This window comes from Eumetopias jubatus, unplaced genomic scaffold (genome assembly GCF_037043125.1).
Source record: "Eumetopias jubatus isolate StellerSeaLion01/CBP00866 unplaced genomic scaffold, mEumJub1_p1.0 scaffold_3, whole genome shotgun sequence".
Classification (NCBI taxonomy): Eukaryota; Metazoa; Chordata; class Mammalia; order Carnivora; family Otariidae; genus Eumetopias; species Eumetopias jubatus.
The window spans coordinates 126,508,256-126,533,102 of record NW_028274809.1 but is presented as its reverse complement, the minus strand read 5'-3'; the positions used below and the strand labels follow the sequence as shown (position 1 = coordinate 126,533,102).

Sequence of the window (24,847 nt, the reverse complement as noted above, 5' to 3'; positions counted from 1 at the left end):
TTACATTTCAAAATTAATCCTTATATTTCCTGCAAAAATACAGTTCTTGAGGGAAAATATGATTAAAGGTAATGACCTGCCAAGCGAAGAGTTATGTGCCTATGGCCAAAAATGGTCCCTTGGAGGGTAGAAAATAATCTCTGCTTTTGTATGTGGTAAATTTCCTCCAACAGAAGAGAGAATGAATGGAAAATGAGAGGACCAGCATTGCATACTTGGATAGCAAATTGTGAAAGTACATTAAAATCATGTTTTTGGACTCTAAAGTTTCTAAGTTGTCTCTTTTCAATATACTTCTTTAGTACAAAGGAGCAATTATTTAACTTAAGATTATAATAATAATTCACAGGGGAATTATTACCAAAAAAACCCACAAATAAGACATGATTAAGTAAAGTTAGTTTATTTTACCTGCAGCTCTTCCAATATAAACTGAATGTAAATGCTGATACTGAGAAATATTAGGAAGAATTAAGGATAGACCTCAAGATGTCAAAACATCATGCCTTCCAATCCATCCTCCATGAACTTCTTATAAAGTGCCATAAATTTGGCCACAAATGCTTCCAAGTGATAAATGGCTTTGCTACCGAGCTGTAGACGATGTTCATAGTAAGCGGCCATCTGGGCCACTTCCCCTTTCAGTTGTCCATCACAATTATGTAAAAGTTCTGAGAGAAGGCCCTGAAAAAAGAAACTTGTAATTAAAAAGCAATCACTAAAAAGAAAAAAAGGCTGAATAAGCTTTCTGAAATCTTTAATTCTTTTATATGGAATGGTGGTCCTCATCGAAAAACAAAAAATTGTATACCCTTTCTATAATATAAAAATGTGGTAGTTATCAATCATATTCCAAATGCCAACTTGAGGGTGTGAAGATATAAGTACAAAGATGCTTACTGCAGCATTATTAGTTACAATAATAATCTGTAGACAATCTGAAGTTCCACCAACAGGGTCATACTGAAAATCTATGCTATAGTCCTACAATGAAATTCCATTCATCCACTAGGATAAAATAAATCCATACTGTCACGAAACATCATTCATGCTACACTGTTGAATAAAAAAAACACAGTGCAGAACACAGTGAAGTTTTGTGAAACTACACATACAATGCCATACATACGGGCTTATTTCTATGTGACTAGAATATAGGTCTGTTCAAAGTGCTTACTTACCCTTGTGGAAATGGAAGGGTGGACCTTCACTTTTTTCTTTTAAATTTAGTATAGTATGAATTGTTTCATGTAAGTATTGCCATGTAATTTTAACAAATACAAACAAAAACCCTCCATTTTCTAATATCCAAGTCAATCAACACAGCTGGCTAGGTGGCTAAAAGACCAAACCTAAAGCTGTGCCTCACAAAATCCTACATAGTCCAGACTCGCCAACTTCTTTAATGTCATTCCCCATGTGCACTAAACATCACTGTCTGAAATACAGCTGACTCTTTTTTTTTTTTTTTAAGATTTTATTTATTTATTTGAGAGGGAGAGAATGAGAGATAGAGAGCACCAGAGGGAAGAGGGTCAGAGGGAGAAGCAGACTCCCTGCCGAGCAGGGAGCCCGATGTGGGACTCGATCCCGGGACTCCAGGATCATGACCTGAGCCGAAGGCAGTTGCTTAACCAACTGAGCCACCCAGGCGCCCAATACAGCTGACTCTTAAACAACATGGGTTTGAACTGTGATTTTTTTTTTTTTGATAAGTACAGTACTATAAATGTATTTTCCTTATGATTTCCTTAATGTTTTTTTCCCTCTAGCTTATTTTATTGTAATACAGTGTATAATATATATACACATAATGTGTTAATCAACTGTTTATCAGTAAGGCCTCTGGTCAACAGCAGACTATTAGTAGTTAAATTTGGGGGCAGTTAAAAGTTCTATGCAGATTTCAACTATGCAGGGGATCAGGGACTTAATTCCCCCACAAGGTTCAAGGGTCACATGTACTTGCTCCCATCTATTTACACAGTTCTCTTCTTTTAATCCTCCAAGTCTCAGTTTAAACATGCCTTCCTCATAGAAGCTGTCACTGACCTTCCACAGCCCAACTTCCATTACTATCATTTCACCTTGTTACTTCCTTTTAGCACTTACAACATTCTGAACCCTTTTGCTTCTTGTCTCCCATTTCACCCCATTAAAATATAAATTGTCTGAAAGCAGGCCCTCCCCAGTCTTCTTCAACACTCCCCCAATGGTGTCTGACACAATGGAGAGGCTCAATAAATATCTGAATTAATGAGCTGGATAGAAAGAAATGACAATGTGTCTCAGCAAAAGCCCTGTGATCACATACCCAAAGTCCAAATTTTATGGTTATAAATGGTTCAAGATCTGAAATCAGATTACCTTCATTATTATTTCAGGAGGAATACAATGAGTTAGAAGCTCATAAAGCCTTCCACGAACTTCAAGGAGCCTAAATAAAACAAGATAATTAATATTTTATAATGAAAATAAGACATTTTTTCAAGTTCCTACTGTGCTGTTTTACTTTATGAGTTAAACAACAATCCAATACAGACATTTTCTTAAATGGCTTATCATACTTAAGATACACATTTAAGCTTTTCCTAATTTCAGTTCATTTCTCTAAAAATGTTCAGAACTCTTTTAAAGTCAGACATTTATATTCAGACATCTAGAAAATGGTCATGAAAAGATTAAACAATCACTAATTATACAAGTAAGAGAGAATATAAGCATGATATGTAATATATGCTACTATCTCAACTGCTAAGTAAAAAAGGCAGTGTGGCAAAGAAACAAACTGTCCTGTCACAGAAAGGGCAGTGCAAGAGGTCATAGATTAAGCACAGAATCAGGCTACCTAAGTGAGTATGAACATTCCAACCTCTGAGCTCTTAATTCTAGGCCCTTCTTATAACAGTTTCAGGAGAGAAAAGGGTAAGGAGGGAAATATACATATGACATTTTAAAACAGAAAGAAAGAAGTGACAAGTAAAATTGTAAATACACATAAAACAATTATCTTTATCTCCCTATATATACTTAGTATCCTAAAGGGAAAATACTGTTCTGAATCTTTACTAAAATAATATCACAGATGTTCCATATTTCAGATCAGAGAAGTGATTCATCAAAGACTTCTTAAAAGTGGAAGTTCAGATCCTTTTCCAGGGACCCTAAGAGTAGGAAGCTGTGCCACAATAAAAGTAAATAAAGTGAAAAAAGAAACTAGCATCTTTTGAGCCCCTGCTATGTGCAAGACACTGTAACAACTTAGTCCTCACACTAGCTTTGAGTGGGGGCATTATCTCCATTTTTTAGATGAAAAAACTAAGGATCAGATAGTTTAAGTAACCTCACAAAATTGACTAGAGTGGAACCATGATTTAAGAACAGATCTGCCTTACTCCCAAATCCATACCCTTCCAATGTCTGTCAAAGCATTTATTTAACCCCTTCCCCTGTAAGACGCTCACTACAGTATGCTATTTAGACTTCACAATACCACTCTTTTACTGAAAACTTAAGTTCAAAGAGGTTAAGCGTCCATTAACACTCATGTAGTTAGGCACAATTTTAATTCAAGTCTGACTCCAAAGCCCTTGATCCTTCTTGGCCATGGTAGTAGATCTCAAAAACAAACAGCAACCCTGATTATTAAAAAGTAAGAAACAGACACAAATGACAGATGGTATGAAATTATTTTAACAATTATGCATATAGTTTATTTCTGAAGAGTTAAATCGGGATCTATTTCCCTCTACAAGTGTGCTATAACTATGCTGTGTTCATCTCATGTATGTTACATGCATCTCAGCTTAGTCTGAGTTCATTTCTAGTGTGACTTAGCTTCTTAAAAATGGACATATTCTACATTTTCTATGTTTGTGTCATTATTTCTTGGGGATTGCAAGTGATAAAGAGTGCAAATTCTTCTGTCAGAGAAACATGGTATTACAGAACTCTCTCTGATTCTTAATTAACTGAATATCTGTGAATAAGCAACAATCTCCCAAAACAGCAGTTTTCTTATCTACAAAATAAAGATGATATAATAGTGTTCTTCATAGGACTGTTCTATAACTTAAATGAGATATCACAGTATTAAGAACCAACATACTAATTGTTCGCTAAATATTCGCTGCTATCCAAATTAGAAAATTATGACTCTTCTAAAACACATCAGACAAGAATCAAGACTAAGGGGTCAAAAATAATAAACAGTCATTTGGTAATGTGTGAGCCAACAATCAGAATGACACCAGCCCTCCCAGTATTTCCAGTCAACCTGGAAGCTTTTGGGAACTGAACTTTCTTTTTATGTAACACAATGGAATCAATTCCTACAACTGTTAGTCTACACAGGAAATAACAGCACCTCTTCTTAAACAAATTTATTTGAGAGACTTCCAAACTTATGTGGAAAATTGGAAGAAGAGGTAGCAGTAGCTAGAAGAATTAAGCAAAGCAATAATCAACTAAAGTCTTAAAAACACAACTAGCAATCGTCAAATATAACATCTTGTACCAAGCTCTCTTAAAAGTAGGAAAGTTCTACAACTACTACCACCACCAAGTTTTCTTCTTTAAAAATCAAAAAACAAGAAAGTCATCTTCAATGTGGAAATATTTTACAAAAGTAAAAGGCTCCTAAAACAGGCTTTGTTTGAATTTTATCTCCTTAAAGCTGAGATTACTTCACAGCTTAACATTTTACAAAATGGAATGCACACTTTTTCCTAGTTAAGGTTTCTTTTCTGAAGAGATTACTTATAATGTTTGGCACTTCATAAAAACTATTAAATTCTTCAAATAAAATAACTGAATTATAGGAATTCAAAGCAGACCCTGAGGAAATACTAAGTACCCATTTATGTGTGATTATCCACCTCCACTAATCTACATAGGAGCCAAAGAGTTCATGTTATAATCCTTTTGAAGCATCTTTATAAAAATTAGAATTTATCACATATATCCCCCAAGAGGAGAAACATGGTGTATTTTTCTCATGATTGTTTTCATACGAAGCAAGAAGCTTAAACTTCACTGGTTGAACTCAGTCCAGTCTGTCTCCTAAAGCAATCAACTACCTTCTCTTAACTCCAAAGAGGGTTTGCAAGAAGCTTAAACTTCACTGGTTGAACTCAGTCCAGTCTGTCTCCTAAAGCAATCAACTACCTTCTCTTAACTCCAAAGAGGGTTTCTCAGTTCTGACAGGCAGTGAGTAAGAGTAGGAGACTGCACATCAATGAGCCTTAAAAATCTCCAGGCTTCCCAAAGGTAGTGGGCCTTAAGACTGTCACTCTTGATTTGGAGAAGAGGAGATTGCCTTTCTCAATCAAAGCTATCATAAATCAATCAATGGTTGAAGTATTTTCAGTATGGCCCACTACTGAATAATAGACCCACAGAAATAAATGTAAACAACTGTTCAGCAAATGTGACACAAAACACTTCCTAAATACTGGTGCTGTATACACGGAATTATTCTTAACAGAGCTTATCATCATGCATGAGCACAAAGTTTTCTAGTTCTCAAACCATTATCACACAATCTTGCTCTTCACAACCAAGGCCCAAGTATTCCTAGCAGGGTAATAACAACAGTATTTTCATTACATAAATGAAAAAGTTCAAACTCTAAAATGAAGTTACCTGAAGAATCTTAGCTAAAAATCCATATAAGTCTGATTCATAAGCTGGTGTCTTTCTAGGACGTGACGCATCAATTACAAAGTTATATATTATTCTTTTCAATATTAGAAAACTAAGCACATTATGTTACATACTAATATTAAGTCATCTGAGATTCTGAAAGGAAAACTAAAACTTCCAAGATTTGTTTTAATTTATGTATAAATTCCATATTTACCTGTCAATAGCTTAATAAAAGCCATGATACTACATACCAGCTATTCTGAAACACTAAATTTATAAAATTAAATCATATCTTTTCTTTTGAAAGTTTAGTGTTCAGATACAAGATTTACTGTAATTCTAAATGGCATATTGGTAGTATAAAACAGCCAATCCAAAACTCAGATCATCTGCACTATTTCCATGATGAAACTTTTATGGTTATCTTTGATACTATTTACCTTTGTGGAGTCTGCTGACTGACAATAGCGTTGGCCGTCTCCCTGAGATACACCTCCCAATCTGTTTCAGGGATTTCTTGATCTGCAGTAAAAGGATATCTACATGATAAAAAGAGTACACAATAAATTAAATGGAAGTGAGCTTGTGTCCCAAAATGTTTCCTGCAGCAACAGCCCCTTTCACTCACTGTTGCACTCTGCAGGCTTCACACATAAGTAGGGCTTTTCGGAGATTCCTGCACGACTTCTCTGCAAGTCGATGAGCCAGTTGTGAAGGAAGATTCAGACCTTCCTTCTTGCACACAGTAGATAACACATGACAAATCTACAAACAAAATGTTAACAACAAAATTGGGCAATCTGTCAAACAGCACATGGATGCAATTCTGCTGATAACATCTTTATAGGCCCTTGTTATTTTATTTATTTTTGTCACTCCCTACCCTAACTCACATGTTCCTTTAAGTAGAAAGCCAGGGGTCTAGTCTAGCTGTAAGGAAGGGGCATCAACTGGCTCTGCAACCAGAGAAAGACCTGGTTTAAATTCCAAGCCTGCCAGCCACCTTTGGGGACCTGTGAGGAAGACACACAGGGCCTCAGGTCTTTTACAAGGAAACCACTCACAGGGCTGCCAAGTACAGCTACACAGGCTGAATTCTGCATGACTCAGGGGTATTATTTGCATGCATGAAGATGCTGAGTGGTGTACCCTGGTAGCCCTGCCTTTTTAACTTTATTAAAATTTAACTTTATTAAATTTTAACTATATCAAACTATTTTTAACTATATAAAAATGTTTATAAGTGAAATCTTTAATAAAGGTACTTTACCACTTTGCAACACAAGGTCACAGTCACCTATTATCCCTACTTTGCACAAAATCACCCAAAATCTATTAATAGCAGGAAAGCTGCTCATTGTGAGAAATTTGCATTTTTATTTATAAGTATTAAGAACGATAAAGGAAAAAAACATTAAGTTGTTTCAGACGAATTTTGGTCCCCTAACTAGGAATTAGGTATTCTCACATTAATCTCCTTGCAAAATCTATATCCTCCAACCTCAAGTCATTTCCAAAGCCAATTAAATCAGCTTGAGGTAGAAGACACTAAATAACTAGTCCTTGACTAGTTTAGTAAAATTCATAATACCTACTTGCTTAAGGTAAAAAATGACTTAAAAAGAACTTCCTAAATACTGATGGCATATACACAGTATTATTCTTAACAGAGCTTACCATCACACTTTCTATATAATGGTATCTGGCATTTACTACTATATATATATATATATGTATTGGTTTATGTATCTACTAACAGTTAGCATCCAGGTCATAGATGTTCCTGAATTACTAATACACTTCACTATGTTTTTACAAAATGAACATGACAGGGATGTACACATAGTACTCACAGAATCTGAAATAATTTCTGAAAAGTTTCACTTGACTTACATCTTCAATCCTGGGAGCAGGCACACGAACTGCCAGGCACCTACTACGAATAGGTGGTATCACTTTAGATGTAGAATTGCAACACAAGATCAGTCTGCAAGTGGACATATACTTTTCCATGGTTCTACGCAAGGCATGTTGAGCATCTTTGGTGAGTTTGTCAACCTCTGTCAATAATACCACTAGTCAAGGAGAAACAAAACAAACTTTAACTTGAATATCTATCTCTTTCTCTTCCTCACTCATTAGAGTGAAATCCTAAGTTTGATATACTACTCTTTCCTTTGGCAAGGACATATAGAAGTCAAAGGTAGGTGACAATAATTTATTTTTATTTAAAAAAATCCCCAAACCTGGGGCACCTGGGTGGCTCAGTTGGTTAAGCGACTGCCTTCGGCTCAGGTCATGATCCTGGAGTCCCTGGATCGAGTCCCGCATCGGGCTCCCTGCTCAGCAGGGAGTCTGCTTCTCCCTCTGACCCTCCCCCATCTCATGTGCTTTCTCTCTCATTCTGTCTCTCAAATAAATAAATAAAATCTTTAAAAAAAATAAAAATAAAAAAAATAAAAAAATAAAAAAAATCCCAAACCTAAGAAACATTACGCTAAATGAAGTTAAAGAGGTTACTTTTTTTGTAGAATTCACTGCAGCATTTATTATATTTATATGAACTAAAAATTACCAAGACAGGGAGATACTGTGCTGCATTTCCCCAAAATATTTTATCACAGGAGCACCCTTATCATTTCTTACCAATCTTATCATTCCTAGAAATATAATTTGGAAAATACTGATGAAAGAGACATAGTCAATAAGCAATAAATACACCTGGTCATGTACACAGTAAGATTCCACCTGGCCACAATAAAGGATTGGCTTTAAGGTGTTTTAGGAATAGTAAGTAGGTAAGAACTGAATCCAACTATTGTTCTCTTTTTTTTTTTTTTTAAGGATTTTATTTATTTATTTGAGAGAGAGAGAGAATACACACAAGCAAGGGGAAGGGCAGAGGGAGATGTAGACTCCCCATTGAGCGGGGAGCCCAATGCAGGGCTTGATCCCAGGACCCTGGGATCATGACCTGAGCCGAAGGCAGAGGCTTAAGCAACTGAGCCACCCAGGCGCCCCTGTATTTTTCATCATACTAAGTTATTTCTAGAAGATGGTAGTGGTAGCAGTGTAGATCTGAATCTCCCCCATAAAAACAGAGATTCCAAGACCAAAGACTCATCGATAACATTTATATCAAAACAAAGTGGCAGGTTTTACCTAAAAACCCCAAATATGAGCAAGTGAGAACAAGGAACTATGTGTGGGAGGAAGTAGAGGGGGTGTACTTGGTTTTTACAGCCTTGAGTACAGAACCCCAAATCGCCCACAAGAGCACACTGTGAAATATAATGGGCCAATCTGAAAACAACACCTACGGGGTTCAATTTATGGGTTAGAGCAAAGGAACCTGGATGCAACAAGGTTTGACAGGGCAGTAAACTGAAAACAACAAAATGAAGCTCCCTTCCAAGACAATCCTTCATAATGAGGAGAAATTCTGGAAATAGAAATCCAAATGGAACAGAACAGGGAAAATAGAAATAAAGAGATTGATCCCAAAATCTAACAAAGATAGCACTTAACAAAGTATTACAAACCAACTGATATAAAATAAGTCCTTGGTAGGCAGAAAACAGCAGCATATTTAAAAAATTAACACATCATGACCAAGTGAGCTTTATTCTAGAAATACAAAGCAGTTTCACTAGAAGACCCAATATAATCTACGATACCAATACAGCGAAGAAGAAAAATCATAAAACCTCATTCATGGATGCAGAAGCAGCATTTGAAAAAATTTAACACACATTTATGTTAGAAACACTCAAAATATGAATTGATGCTTACTTTCTTATTATGATCAAATAGATACACCTCAGGCCAAAAATCCAGCAACTAAATAACTAAATGGGGAAACTCTAAGGCCCCCATCCAAAGTCATGACAAGGACATCCACTATCTTTAGTACTATTAACACTGTATTGGAGGTGTTGGCAAACATAATTAGGTTAGAGAAAGTGTTCAAAGCCATACAAATTGGAAAGAAGGGGAAAAATTATCTATTCACAGATGATATAAATATATATATATCTGAAAATTCAAAAGAAACAATGGAAAGGCTACTACAAAAAGAATGTAATAACATAGTAAGATATAGAATTAAGACACAAACACCAATACTGTCACATATGTATACAAAGGTTAGAAAATATAAGACTCCATTTATAGTGGCAAAAAATAAATAGATAAGGAGCGCCTGGGTGGCTCAGTTAAGCGGCCAACTCTTGATTTCAGCTCAGGTCATGATCTCAGGGTGGTGGGACTGAGCCCTGAGAATAGGCTCCACACTGAGGCTCCATGCTCAGCAGGGAGTCAGCTTGGAGATTCTCTCCCTCTGCCCCTCCCCACACTCACTCTTTCTCTCTCCCTCTCTCTCAAATGAAGGAATTAAAAAAAAAAGATATATGTAAACTTATTCTGAAATACAGTGAACTAAGAAGAAATAGGCTGAAATATGCACAGGCAATTCACAAAACAGTAAAAAAAAAAAAAACAATGAACAAAAGAAAAACTTATCACACTAACTACAAAAAAACAATTTTTTCCACTCAAATTGACAAAGAGTAAAAATAATTAACCGCAAAAAAATAAAAAAATAAATAATAAATAATTAACCACAGTGGTGATAAATGTCAGGGAATAAAGGGCACTCCCAAATATTTCTGGTGGTAGGAAAAGACTATCTTTCAAATGAAGAATTTGACAAAATATAGCAAAAGTATTAAAAGCTGGCATATTTATCATCACAAAATCTTCTATGAGAATGTACATATATATGCATATAAATAATACTGGAAGGAAATGACAAAGTAACTGTCTCTGGAAAGCAAAATTATAGCTGATTTTCTTCTAAATATTTGATAATGAACATATAACTTTAGTCCCAGGAACAGTTATTTTTAAATGTTATTTCTTGTTTTAAATAAAGTGTTTTTTCATTATTCATCTAGCTCTAAAATAACGAACAGGTAGCTCAAATAGTCCTCTTTCCACCAAAATTCAATTCCATTAGGCTATACACTTTCATGAGCACAGAGATCATGCCTCTATTATTCACTTTTCTTTTTTTAAAGATTTTATTTATTTTATTTGACGCAGAGAGAGACAGCGAGAGAGGGAACACAAGCAGGGGGAGTGGGAGAGGAAGAAGCAGGCTTCCGGCCGAGCAGGGAGCCCGATGCAGGACTCGATCCCAGGACCCCAGGATCATGACCTGAGCCGAAGGCAGACGCTTAACGACTGAGCCACCCAGGCGCCCCTCTCTTATTCACTTCTATATCCAAAAATAAGGGAGCATATGTTTGCATAGAACAGGATATTAATAAATATTTGCTAAATAGATGGAATTTATGTTTCCCACTACATTTCCTCTTATACTCACTGCATACAATTTCAGTGTCTGCCTTAAAAGAAATCTGTTTATCACGTACCTTTAAAATCTCTTTGAGTGTTTGTTTCAAGTTGCTGTGATTGTGCCACTGTTTTCAACATCTCCTGAATTACTACCCGGTCACTATTTCCAGCATCACTATACAAAACAAAAATAATGGTAAATATAGATGTAACTATTTAGAAAATATTATTCTTAATCTGTTCTTGTAAGAAAAACATTGAAGATCTTAAATTTTAATCAAAATTATTCACACCTAATTACATTCCCAAAACTTTCAAAGTGAAATATTCTAGGGGTCATTAAAATACAACAAACAATATTCTAATATTCAATTACAGTTTGATAAGTATCACTGAAAACAAAAGACATGTTCTTATATTAAGTTTACTGTAACTTAAAAAGAGCAATACTAATCCTTAAGTATCTTAATTATCTGCAGTTACTCAAAATGTGAAAATAACTCTTGAAACAGAAATTTAATCTCCATCCTTCTTCTCCATCCCCCAAATAGTAAAGGTCTGAAAGAGAACAAGCCTAGACAGGTCTGTTCCCAACACTAGCATGGAGCTGATTCAGGGTCTTAGCAAGAGGACGGGACAAGCAAATGGAATTTAAGATAGTCAGAACTCTGTAAGCTGCTGACTTGTAAGCATTACCTGTCATTTATACTCGCATTATTGCTTTGGCACTTAAGTCATGCAACTCACAAACCAACGTAAGTCACCTAGTTAATTTAGGCTGCCAATTTCAAACACCTGAAAAAAATCAGCTCAATCTCTAATTGACTATTCTTGCTACAGAGGAACTCACAATGAGAAACAGGGCAAAGCAATCAGCTTTAGTTTATTTTCCTAAACAGCCATCACATCTGTCTCAATTCACTATTAGATCAATACACCTAGAGTGTCTCTTTTATGATCATTTCCTAGTCAAGAATCCAAAACATTTCCCTTGTGGCTATGGAATTAACACTTTCTTCTAATTTTATGATAAGACCCTTTCCCACCAATCTTAGTTCTCTTAATTTTCTTGGACCTACCTGGGGAAAATAATAACACCTGTTAGGGATGTTTTGAGGACTAAATATAATCCATGTAAAGCTTCTCACACGGTGCCTACTACTGAGTACACAGTAGCTTATAACTATATTCTTCCTGATCTATTCAGTCTTAAAATGGATGTTCATCCTCATCTCTGTTCCACTGCCGAAAAAGGCTGCCTTTGCCTGAAGATGTCCTTGATTTTGTACTCCTTAAAGAACATTATCAGGCCCCAGACAACCCTGAAGCTTTACCCAACTTTGTTCCCAATACAATCACTTCTACACTATTAAGCAGTACTGCATGAGTTTTCAATGTGCCTCCCAACAGGATCCTAATCTTAGTCATGATAAATAATACAGACATTGGTTGTTAGACTATTATAACATACTCTAATCAAGAAACTGAAACAAAGGAGTGGCAAAAAAAAGATCTAATAACACTAATTCACATTCTAAAATATTCACTCCAGACATTACAAACTTTTTCGACAAACTTTGCTCATCAGTTCTGAATTAGTCAATATAACAAAAATTTAATGACTATGAAATGTACTCTGTATAAAACACTGAGCTCTGTAGAGCAAGAAAATTTAATTATTAAAATTATTGGACTCAAGGGTCAAAGAGAAAAGGGGAAATGGAAAGGTTCTAGGCTCCCTATTTCACACTGAGCAGCATTACTTTTATCTGGGTATATATTGTGCTTCCTTCCATACATGATTCTATTTCAAGAATGGGTTCTACTCTTTAAAAAAAAAAAAAAGGCTTAATTTCTATATAGTAGCCTTACCTGGGATTAACTTCAAGGTGATAATTGCTTGCAATAGTGCTAATTTCAATTTTCTTTTTAGATGGAGTCTATGGACAAAGAAAATAGATGTTTTTAAAGTTTATTTATTGGCCATTTCTCCTCTTTTCTGTATTTGTTTTTTAAAAATAATTCATGCTTTATAAAAACAAAAACTTTAGATACAATTAATATTTTAACTTCATTAACCCCATTCTTTTCTCTATGTGCAAATAAACATGTTTCTATATAACCTGGGTCACATCACACATCCTGTTTTTATTATGATTATCTCTTCCCTCTACCTCCAGAATTCTACAAACCATTCCATTATGAGATCATCACTGTAAATGGTCTGCATATGTCCATTCACAGACTTTACCGTAACAACTTGTGAACTTGTGTGTATATATATGTAAATATACTTTTACATATTTTATGTATTTTTATATTTCTAGAGAGTGTCAGTGTTTCTTGTAAAAAAGGAGTTATAAAAAGAGAGGCAATTCTATCTATTTCTGTTTTACTTTTCCTAGTTAACAATACATCTAGGCAATTACCCTCCGATACTGATATAGGGTAGTTGCATATCAACCTGTAACTTGGATGTCCCCAAGCCGTTATACGGGTGGGTGTTTTGTTTCCTGCTTTTTGACATCTCAAACAATCCCACAATTAACATCCTTCTACAAATGTCTAACGCACTGACTTCATTTCTATGTAACATATTCCCAATAAAAGATTTGCTGGATTGAAGGGAATATATTTTCTCACGTTTTATGTATATGTGTGTGTATATGTATAACCGGACTGTTTTCAAAAAAAAAAAAAAATCTAACAAATCAGTTTTCCACTGGTAACAAATACTCTTCCCCAACATTCCCCTTCTGCAGGTTTTATATAATGTCCACAATTTCTGCCAATTTCATAACAGACTCACGGCTTCTCTTCAACTATCACAAACGTCAAACATCTTTACATATGTTACCGGTTGCTTATATTTCTTTCTTGAGACTCTTTCATTCAGTTTCCTACCAGGTTGTCTTTCCATTGTCAATTTGTAAAATCTTTTCTCTAATATGTTCCTTTCAAATATTTTTTGACAACCTTTTATTTTTCTGATTTTACATAATCTTGTCATACAAACTTGTAAATTTCATATGTATACAAGCACATATTTTTATCTATCACTTCCATGTTTTTATTAAGTTATTAAAAAAAATAGGTATTCCCGACCACAGGCTGTTCATTTAATCTAAGAAATTAGCATTTCATTTTAATATTTAAGGCTTTAATTCATATGGAATTCATCTTTACAAATCATGAATCAGAGGGATTCAACTTTATTTTCTTCAGGTTAGAGAACTAGTTATGCTGGCACATCTTGCTGACTCATGTTTTTAATACTGATTTGAAATAGCTACCATCATATTTTGGGTCTCTCTAATAAGTTCCACTGATTGAATTCTCTATTCCCAAGCCAAAACAATATTGTTTTGATTATAATAGCCCTACAATAGGATTTAATATCTCATAACCCAAGTCCCACTTCACAAATCTTTTTCGTAATTACTTTAGTCTCAGAAATGTATTCTTCCATATGTACTTTAAGATCATTTCGTACAACTAAAATAACATGTTGGATTTTAATTGTAATTTCATTGAAATTTGTACTGTAACTTGGGTAGAACAGGTATTTTAAAGTATTAAGCCTCTGAGAACTTGCTGCATCTTTCCATTTGATCAACTCTTGTTTTTTGTCCTTTTATAAAATAGTTTTCTTTCCACAAATCTCATACTTTTCTTGTTAAATTTGTTCCTGCATACTTTTTTTTTTTAAGATTTTATTTATTTATTGGACAGAGAGAGCAAGAGCAGGAACACAAGCAGGGGGAATGGGAGAGGGAGAAGCAGGCTTCCTGCTGAGCAGGGAGCCCGATGTGGGACTCGATCCCAGGACCCTGGGATCATGACTGAGCCACCCAGGCGCCCTGTTCCTGCATACTTTTTAAGAATTCCCATCAGGGTGTAACACCAGCACCTCAAACTCAATGTGTCTAAATACAAGCTCATCAACATTAGCCTAAAATCCATTTGTCTTCAGGGCACCTGGGTGGCTCAGTCCTTAAGCATCTGCCTTCGGCTCAGGTCATGATTAGAAGGTCCTGGGATTTAGGCCTGCATCGGGCTCCCTGATTGGTGGGAAGCCTGCTTCTCTCTCTCTCCCACTCCCCGTGCCTGTGTTCCCACTCTCGCTGTCTCTCTCTCTCAAGTAAATAAAAAACTTTTAAAAAAGAAAATCTATTTGTAAAGATTCCATTAATAGCACTACTTACCATCCAGTCACTGATACAATTTTTCAGTGCCTAATATGTACAAGATGCTATACCAGGGCCTATGAAGGATATAAAAATGAATAGGACATGTTCCCTATATAACTTCAAAACAAACACAATCTTGTCAAAATTAAAAAAAGGTATGAAAAACTATAATCAAGGCCAAAGTAAGTACTCTAAAAAGTGTAAACTATGGATGGTAGAAGGAAAAATTAATTCTAAAGGGATTGGGGGGCACAACGAGAGGAGGTATTTCAGCTAAATCTTAAACACTGTCTATAAGGAGAGTATGAAAATGCACTGCATGGTAGGAGGCTGGAAAGCTCAGCCAAGGGCAAGATCATGGGAATTCTCTGAACATCCCAGAACTTCATGCCTCCTTTTCTAATCAGTCAGCTGCCCAGTCTCTACCAAGTTGCCTGATTCCATATTCAAAATTTTTCTCAAAATCATTCCCTTCCCAAACCCACTATTGCTCTCAGAACAATGAATTCCAGAGACTTGAGTTCCCGTTCCAGCTGAGGTACTGATTCACTAGATAATCTAAAAGGAATCCCACCTACATTTTACTCAAAATCTCCTGTTACTCATATTTTCTAACATAACTGACTTTGATCTGGCTTTAATAGTTAGATCTATACAACAGTAGCTCTCAATCCTGTGTACCTGGGTTATCTGTGAAATTCTTAAACACACATTGGGCAACAATGGCTGGGACCACAGGAATATATATGATAATGACTGAAAATCCCTACTATAAATATTTGGAGGCCTCAAAGTAAAATGCTTACTGTGATGGTCTGATGTTCAATTCTTAATTTTTCCACTCCAACACCATAAAGTTCACGTAAAATACACATAATTCTTGTCTTTTTTCCAGCACCTGATGGTCCATACACTAAGAGATGAGGAAAATCACCACACTGCACCTGGTTTAAAAAAAAAAAAAAAGAGGCATTTTTCCCTGGTCAAATGACTACTGTAGGTAGAATTAAACTACTTTTTAGGTATCAAATATTTTGTGTCTCCATCTCTGCGGTGGAGATATTTAAAAATATATATGTATGAGTACATATACACAGAGATTTTTAAAATTAACTGAAATGTTGATTATTCCCCTGGCATTATTTTATATAATTATATACCAAGCACAGTACATGCAGGATACAACACCATGTGCTAGAAAGCAAAAACTTCCAAACCAAGTCTGTTAAAATCTCCTAGAGAACTTTTTAAAATAAAAGACTAATTAATTACTGGACTCCATCCATGAGATTATGATTCAACAACTCTAAGATTGATGCCTATCTTAATTTGGGCTTCTATAGTCCTTCTGATAAGAACTGAGTGTATTTGGTTTATTTGGGGTGAGAGGTAAAGGAAAACTTTGTAGGGGAATAGGGAAGTAAAGCAAGGTCAGGGAGGCAGCCAATGAGTGCATTATCTGCTTAAATATCACTGGGCATCTGGGGTTTAATTCTGCTGGGGATACTCTTGAAGCCAGTGTGGAAAAAAACACGACAGCGTTAACCATTCCAAGAGAGGGGGAAGCTGCAGCATGATATGCTATTTCTCATCAGTCCTTTGATGAAGCTTGCTTGGGAAAGTGTTTGGAATTAAGGGAGGGCATTAATTCCCAGGCATCAGGTCTGCTTAGGGGTGTCCATAAAAGAAAGCCTTCAGGAAGCACGGATCCAGGAAGGTGGAAGTCAGTCTGTGTGCACTTACAAGTTAAGAGCAATGGGATGGAGTAGAGCACTGACAGTACTGCAAAAGACTACAAGACTGTGTGCACTTAAAAAGCTTCCCAGGTGACTTTCATGATCCGTCAGGTTTGGGAATGAGTGTTTTTTTTTTTTTTTTTAAAGATTTTATTTATTTATTTGAGAGAGAGAGAATGATACAGAGCATGAGAGGGAAGAGGGTCAGAGGGAGAAGCAGACTCCCGTGCGGGACTCGATCCCAGGACTCCAGGATCATGACCTGAGCCGAAGGCAGTCGCTCAACCGAATGAGCCACCCAGGCGCCGTAATGCTATGAAGGGTATAAAAATGATGAAAACACAAACCATAACTTCAAGGCCATAAAATCTTGTGGAGCAAAAGCTTCTACGTAAGCATTACAGGAAAAATGAAATAAGTACCTTAACAGAAGTCATTATTGCAATAAATCTTAATATTTTGTAAACTGATCTCTGGCACTGAAAAAAAAGTTTCAAGGAAAGGAACAATTTACCCCACACAGTGCATGGAAAATAGCAAGTGCTTCACAAATACTTGTTGCCTCTGCTTTTTAAACTCAATCTAGCCAAAATAAAGGGTATGCTTTAAAGACTTCATAGTTTCATTAAGTTGTAGATTCAACAATAAAATGGGTGGACATTTTTTAAAAGCAAATCTATTACACACAAGACCAGGATATTAAATTTTTGTCCAAAATATTTACTCCAAATTCTGTACAACAAAAAGATGGCCATAGAATATAAAATGTATCCTATAGCTAAGAAAATCAAAGTGAAAGCTATTCTGAGAAAACACAATTTGTCTAAACATGAAGTATATAGCTGTAAATTTATTTTAAGTTAGTATAGATGGAATACCATCAAAAAAGAAAAAAGCTTCTCAATCTCACATTATCAATTTTTCTAATGATTTTCATATGAGAATGGAGGTTTTTATTATTTCTTATTTTTAAAAAATACTTAACAGAGAGTACCTGTAACTCTGAAAGAAGGTGGGTATTGAAACTGAGCTGAGCAAAACACTTTCATTAGCATACAGTACTATTAGATTCTTAAAAGGACTGGATAAATAGCTTCCAGACACTAGATTTTCCTCAAGACCCTTCTTCCCTCTACATTTCCTGATTCAGTTTGCTTTTCGGAAAACATTGCCATTAGACACTTTTACCAACTACAACACGAAAACACCCATCAGGTTGGAGAAAAGGAAAAAAAAAAATCTTCCATGAGGAATTAAACTCAAGGACGACCTAATACAACCTAATTTAGAATTAGAAATGACCTCCGAAATTAATACCTTCCTTTTTGAAAATAAGGGCATTGACACAACAAAATTTTAAACAAACCTCTTAAAAAGTGAAGTCAGATGATGTCAGTTCTCTGCTCAAGACCTTCCAATGGCTCCCTATCTCACCCTATAAGGATTTACTGAATCTGCACCTCCCCCGCCGGCCTACTATTATCCAGCTACAGCGGCGTTCTTGCGGTTCCTAGAACAAGCCGGGCACACTCCTCCCTCAAGGAATTTGCACTTGCTGTTCTCTTTACCTGTTCCACTCTTCCCTCGTATTTCTCCTGGAGAATTTCCCACTTAAGGTCTTAGCTCAGAGGACAGTTCTCAGGGAGGCCTTCCATGTTTACAAGCACTACCTCGCCCTCCACACTCTTTCCCCCTTCCGTTTCATTTTTTACCACAGCACTCAACACCTCCCGCAGAGGGTGGACGATGCACCCACTCCCCAGCGGAGCGAAACTCCCGAGCTGAGGCCTACCCCCCGGCTCCGTCCCGCAGACTCACCAGGTTGCGCAGCTGGGCCGCTTGCTCCTTGTGATAGTCCAGCCGTCCCAAGGAGCAGGGCCGGTATTTGTCCACCCAGAGGCTCATGCCTGCTCGAATTCCCGGGGTCAGACGCTTGAAAGTCCCGCGCGCGGGCACTCTCCCCGTCCGGACGCGGAGACGAGTTCTCCCGCGAATTCCAAATCTCGTGACGTCACTACCGGCCCGGTGGCGTACGCGACTTAAGATCTAAAGACTACGGAAGCTGGGTGGGGACAGTATTAGCCGCAGTGTTGGTGCCCCACCCCCCCAGTCACTGATGTTCATTGTTTATGTAATCATTTTTGTTGTTCTCACCCTCCATGATAGTCCGGAGATTACTAAACAAAATTGGAAATTTGGCTCTAATACTTCCGGCTTCAAATCCGGGTACCTCAAAGAATTTCGTTCGCTTATTCATTCGTTCACTCGTTCGTTCTGCAGAAACCTTCAAAATATCTACTGGGTTGAGCTCTGTTCTTGGCACTAGAATATATACGACTTGGGGCATTTCTCACTGGGCAGTCTCTCAATAAAGTTTTTTAAAATAAATTGCTAAAAATAAAATCTAATCTTCACTCTTTCCTTACTTCCATTCTTCAAAGGTCTTACTGGGTTGAAAGCAAGAGAATCAAAAGGTCATGAAAAACTACAGAACTGTGGCCTGTAGGAGAGACGATATGAGGTTAGTATGCTATCCTAAGTCCAGAATGTTTGAACACCCTTCTGATTAAAATAAGAATAATATGAAATCCTTGGGAAAATATTCAGCATATCAAGCCTTTATAAAACTTGAATTGTGCCCCTCAAACTGCACCTCTCAAATGCACTTTTCTAGTTGTACATAAAATTAATTCCTTAGTTAAGTTATGGTCTTATTTTATATATTGTTCAGAAGCCTGTCATTGGATCTCAAGTTCTTACAGGACAGGCATTTATTTCAGAATATGTTTTATGACCTATCAGAGTACCCCCTTTCATTCTTTTATTAAACAAGAATTTATTGTGCTTTATGAGTCATATTTACTGAGTTATTCCAATGGGCAAGATATTATTGAGCACAATCAACAGCACCAAGAACTATAAGATATAGTCCCTATTCTCAAGAAACTTTCTGAAACAAGCCTGGGGGACTTCTACCTCAGGACCTTTGCACTTCAGTTTCCTCTTCCTGGACTACTTCTGTCCAAGTGTCAATAGAGCTGGGTCCCTCACTTCTTTCAGTGTGTTTGCTCAAAGTCATCTCTTCAATGAGGCCTCCCTAGCCCTATTTAATACTACAAAACCTTCTACATTCCCTATGCTATTCCCCTGTTGAATTGGAATGAGGGGGAAAATGTTTGAAATTAGAAGGTAAAGAAAATCGGAAGCAAAGGTGTTGAGTTGTGATCTGTGTGGGTAATGGAATCCTGAAAAAAATAATAATGGAAATAATTATTCAGAGAAAGAAAGTGAACCAGATACTAAAATGATCAATGAATTGACAATGACCCTGAGCATGACAGACAACTTCTACTACTATGAAAGGTAGGAGAGAATGGAGTCTGAAGATATGTAGACATGTATTTCAAAGTTGCCAGAGGTTCTAAGGAAGGAGAAATTGGTGTGGAGGGGACAATAACACATAAGAAAGACCCTAGCTCACCTAGGGTTGTTGGATTACACAAATAAAAATATAGGAAGCCTGGTTAAATTTGAATTTCAGATAACTTTTTAGGATTACCACAACTAATATTTAGTATTACTAAATATTACTGTAAACATTGCATGGACATACTTATACAAAAAATATTCATTGTTTATCTGAAATTACAATCTAATTGGATGTCCTGTATTTTATCTGGCAATCCTCCTCCAGACTCTTGAATATATGGAAAGTGAGAGATGGCTGCAGAGGAGAATAGGACCCTCAGGGGAGAGTCAGAAAATGAAAGAGGTGTTCAGAGAAGTGGTTATGCATATTAAGCAGTGGCCAGCAAACAATAGCTCCAATCACTGGATGACTCAGCTTCCTCAGCCCTAAAATGGGGTTGATGAAACCTGCTTTACATAGTTCATTTGAGGATTAAGTGAGGTAATGTAGGCAGCAACCATAAAGAAGGTACTCAATAATTAGTGGTTATGTTTTATTGAGAAAAATATTCATGGTGATACAGGATGAGGGGGCATGAATACAGAGATGGTTAAGAACACACCAAGGTTAAATTTGCACTGAGCTCATTCAAACAAAAATGATAAAGCTATCATCTTGTACCTGTAACTCAGGGCTAGGCAAAACCAACCTAAACTTCTAAAGACCCTCAAGGATTGATCTGCTCCTAACCCTTGGCAGTTTATCCCAATGTACCTCTCTTGGGCAAACCTATAATCAGTTCTTGCCAGAATTAGGAGTAAGGTCTTTCTATAGACTGGATCTAATTTGGCCTCTTTAAAGAGAAGTAACAAAGCAGATATGTCACCCTCTCAAGAGGCCTAGAGACTAGTCAAAGAGTGTATGTAATTTTACTTCCTCTTAAAAAAATACTATCACTTTGGATTCACATTTTTCTCTTTCATATGTCTGAGAAGATTTGGACCTTCCTTTACAGAGAGCATACCCAGCAAATTTTGCTGCATCCTTGCTTCTATTTTAATGTGAGGGAGTGTTCTGGTCCTTTTTTCTTACAATTTATTCTTTGAAATTGTCAGTGATAGTGTCCAGTTATAATTCTGTTTCTCCATTTAGAGAAGGACCAATGGGCAGATCCCTCTCTGCACTTTAGAAATAGCATTAAATAGTAAGCTGGAAAGAATTTTGAACAGAGATTTCTCACAGAACCTCACATAATGTCACATTTTTTGGTGGCAATAATATGAAATTTATCTTTCTAAAATAAGTAAGTATAGATTTTGCTGCACATAACTTGAGAACAATAGTTTAAAACTCCCAGTGAGAGAGAAGAGAGGTAAAATTCATTTTTTAAAATTGTGGCAGAGCCAATGCTCTGTGTTCACCAAATCTCCTGATCTTCCTGGGTACACGGGTAATTTTTCCAAGCTTCCTTGGTAGTTAGTAGAATCACGTGACTCCGTAGGACTTGGTAACACCCCGCATCCAAACAAGAGTCAGAGCACAAGATTCAGATCTGTGCTGGGTGAAAGGGACCTAAGGGTAGAGGCAGCTTATACCATGTGGTGCTTTTATATTCCATCTGACAAGTCTTGTTACTTATGTTTTTATACATACTTATTTCTGTGTATCCACAATCTATATCAAGATATAGAACATTTCCACCACCCTTAAAAGCTCTCTCATGCCCCTTGCCATTCAATACATCCCCCAGAGTAGCCACAATTCTAAATTCTATCATCATATATTATTTTCTCTGTTCTTAATCTTCATGTAAATGAAATCATATAGTACTTTTTCTTTTGTGCCTGGGTTCTTTTGCTCATCATAGATCTGCAAAATTCATCCATTTATTATATGTGGTAATAGGTTAAACAACCTATTACAAAAAGAGGTTAAACAACCTCTTTTATTGCTGTGTAGGATTCCATTGCATCAATATCAGGACAGGCTTCATGGGAATGTCACGTGGGCAGTATCACATAGCCTCCTGTTTGCTTTAATGCTCTGCTGTTGACATCTTGAAATTCTTAATCATTTCTTAGCAAGGCACCTGCATTTTCATATTGCACTCTAAAATTGCCCTTAAATTATGTAACCAGACCTGATCGATACAGCTCAATTTATTATTTGTTGTATTGTTGATGGACATTTGTTGTATTGTTGATAGAAACATTTGTTTCCATGTTTTGTCTAGTAAGAATAATTTTGTTGAATATTCTTGTATATATATATATATTTAAAGATTTTATTTATTTATTTATTTGACAGAGAGAGAGCACAAGCAGGGACAGTGGCAGGCAGAGGCAGAGGGAGAAGCAGGGTCCCCAAGGAGCAGGGAGCCTGATGAGGGGCTCGATCCCAGGACCCTGGGACCATGACCTGAGCCGAAGGCAGACGCTTAACCAACTGAGCCACCCAGGCACCCCATATTCTTGTATATATTTTTGAGACAGGTACGAATTTCCATTGGATATATACATCTAGGAAAGACATTCCTAGGTGATAAGGCAAGCATATATTTAGCTTTAGTAAATACTGACAAGAGTTTTCCAAAATACTGCACCAATTTACATATCCATCAGCAAAAACTGAAAGTTAGGTGTTTCCCATCTTCCTCAACAAGTTTCTTTTTTTATTGTGGTCAATATTCATAACATAACATGTATCATTTGAGCCCTTTTTAAGTGTATAGTTCATTATCATTAAGCACATTCACATTGTTGTGCAACCATTGCCACCATCCATCTCCAGAACTTTCCATCCTGCCAAACTAGAACTCCACACCTATTAAACAGTAACTCCCCATACTGGTAAGCCGCAGGCCCTGGAAACCACCATTCTTTCTCTTCTCTATGAGTTTGACAATTCTAGGTACCTTATGGAAGTGGAATCATATAATATTTGTCCTTTTGTGTCTGGCTTATTTCACTCACCATATTATCTTTAGGGTTCATCTGTATTATAGCATGTAACAGATTTTTATTCTTTTTAAGACTGAATAATATTCCGTTGTAAGTTTATACCATACTTTGTCCTCCATTTATCCATCAATAGATATTTGGATTGTCTCCATCTTTTGGCCTTTGCGAATAATGCTGCCAGGAACATTTGTATACAAATATCTACTTAGGCTCCTGCTTTCAGTTCTTTGGGGTACATACCCAGAAATGTAAGTGTATTACAGGTAATCCTATCTTTGATTTAGATCCTTCTCTAAATGGAGAAACAGAATTATAACTGGATACTATCACTGACAATTTCAAAGAATAAATTGTAAGAAAAAAGGACCAGAACACTCCCTCACATTAAAATAGAATTATAACTGGACACTATCACTGACAATTTCAAAGAATAAATTGTAAGAAAAAAGGACCAGAACACTCCCTCACATTAAAATAGAAGAAAACAACTGTTTTCTATGGTAGCTGTACAATTTTACATTCCCACCAACAATGCACAAGGGTTACAGTTTCTCCACATCCTCACCAACCAACAAGCTTTTCAATTTTAGCCATTCTGGTGGCTTTGTAGAGAAATCTCATCATGGTTTTAATTATCCTAATAATGAATGATGTTGAGAATCTCATCATGTGTATTGGTGATCAGAATAGTCTCTTGTAAAGCGCCTATTCAAATCTTTTTGCCAATTTTTTGGTCTCGTATTGATTTGTTTTTCAAACATATGCATTGTAAATACCTCTTTCCGATGTGTGGTTTGGCTTTGAACTCTCTTGATGGTTTATCTTGATGAACAGAAATTCTTAATTTTAACGTAGTCCAGTGCATACTGTTTTAAAAAATCTTTGCCTACTCTAAACTCATGAAAAAGTTTTCCTGTGGGTTTTTTTTTAAGCTTTATTGTTTGATTCTCACATGTAGATTTTAAATCCACTGAAACTTATTTTTTTGTATGGTGTATGACCTAAGTGTCAAGATACATTTTTTTCCCATGTGGATATTCAGTTACACGAGAACTATTTTTTTTTCAAAGATTTATTTGTATATTTTAGAGAGAAAGAAAGAGAGAAGGGAAGGACAGAGGGAGAGGGAGAATTTCAAGCAGACTCTGCACTGAGGATGGAGCCTGACCTGGGGGCTCCATCTCATGACCCTGAGATCATGACCTGAGCCGAAATCAAGATTTGGACGCCTACCTGACTGAGCCACCCAGGTGCCCCACACCAGCACTATTTATTGAAAAGAACTTTCTCCATTCTACTGCAGGATTACCTTGTCATAAACCAGGTGACCATGTATGTATGTATTTGTTTCTGAACTCTGTATTTTGTTCCATTGGTCTATTTGTCTGTCCAGGCAGAGATACCACACTGTTTTGATTACTGTAGTTTTATAATAGGGCTTTGTTTCTGGTCACTGGACTCTTTATGTTCTTATCCAAGGTTGTCCTTGCCAGTTTTGTCCTCTGCATTTTCATATACATTTTAGAATCAGCTTGTCAATTTCACACA

The 24,847-nt window shown here is 36.4% G+C and overlaps 1 protein-coding gene across 2 annotated transcripts; it reads right to left on the bottom strand.

Annotated features, from left to right (window-relative positions):
• Nucleotides 1–397: 397 nt before the first annotated feature.
• RFC3 (replication factor C subunit 3) lies at nt 398–18,926 on the bottom strand. Of its 2 annotated transcripts, XM_028106082.2 has the most exons (9): nt 18,749–18,926; nt 16,001–16,138; nt 12,877–12,944; nt 11,082–11,179; nt 7,540–7,721; nt 6,275–6,411; nt 6,087–6,185; nt 2,368–2,437; nt 398–684 (listed from the first exon to the last, which is right to left on the bottom strand). In XM_028106082.2, exons 1-9 carry the CDS (start codon nt 18,833–18,835, stop codon nt 493–495), a joined length of 1,071 nt encoding a protein of 356 aa, XP_027961883.1. In that variant the 5' UTR covers nt 18,836–18,926; the 3' UTR covers nt 398–492. The 2 variants fall into 2 exon arrangements, with proteins under 2 accessions (XP_027961883.1, XP_027961892.1); XM_028106091.1 differs by lacking the exon at nt 16,001–16,138.
• Between the last annotated feature and the right edge of the window lie 5,921 nt (nt 18,927–24,847).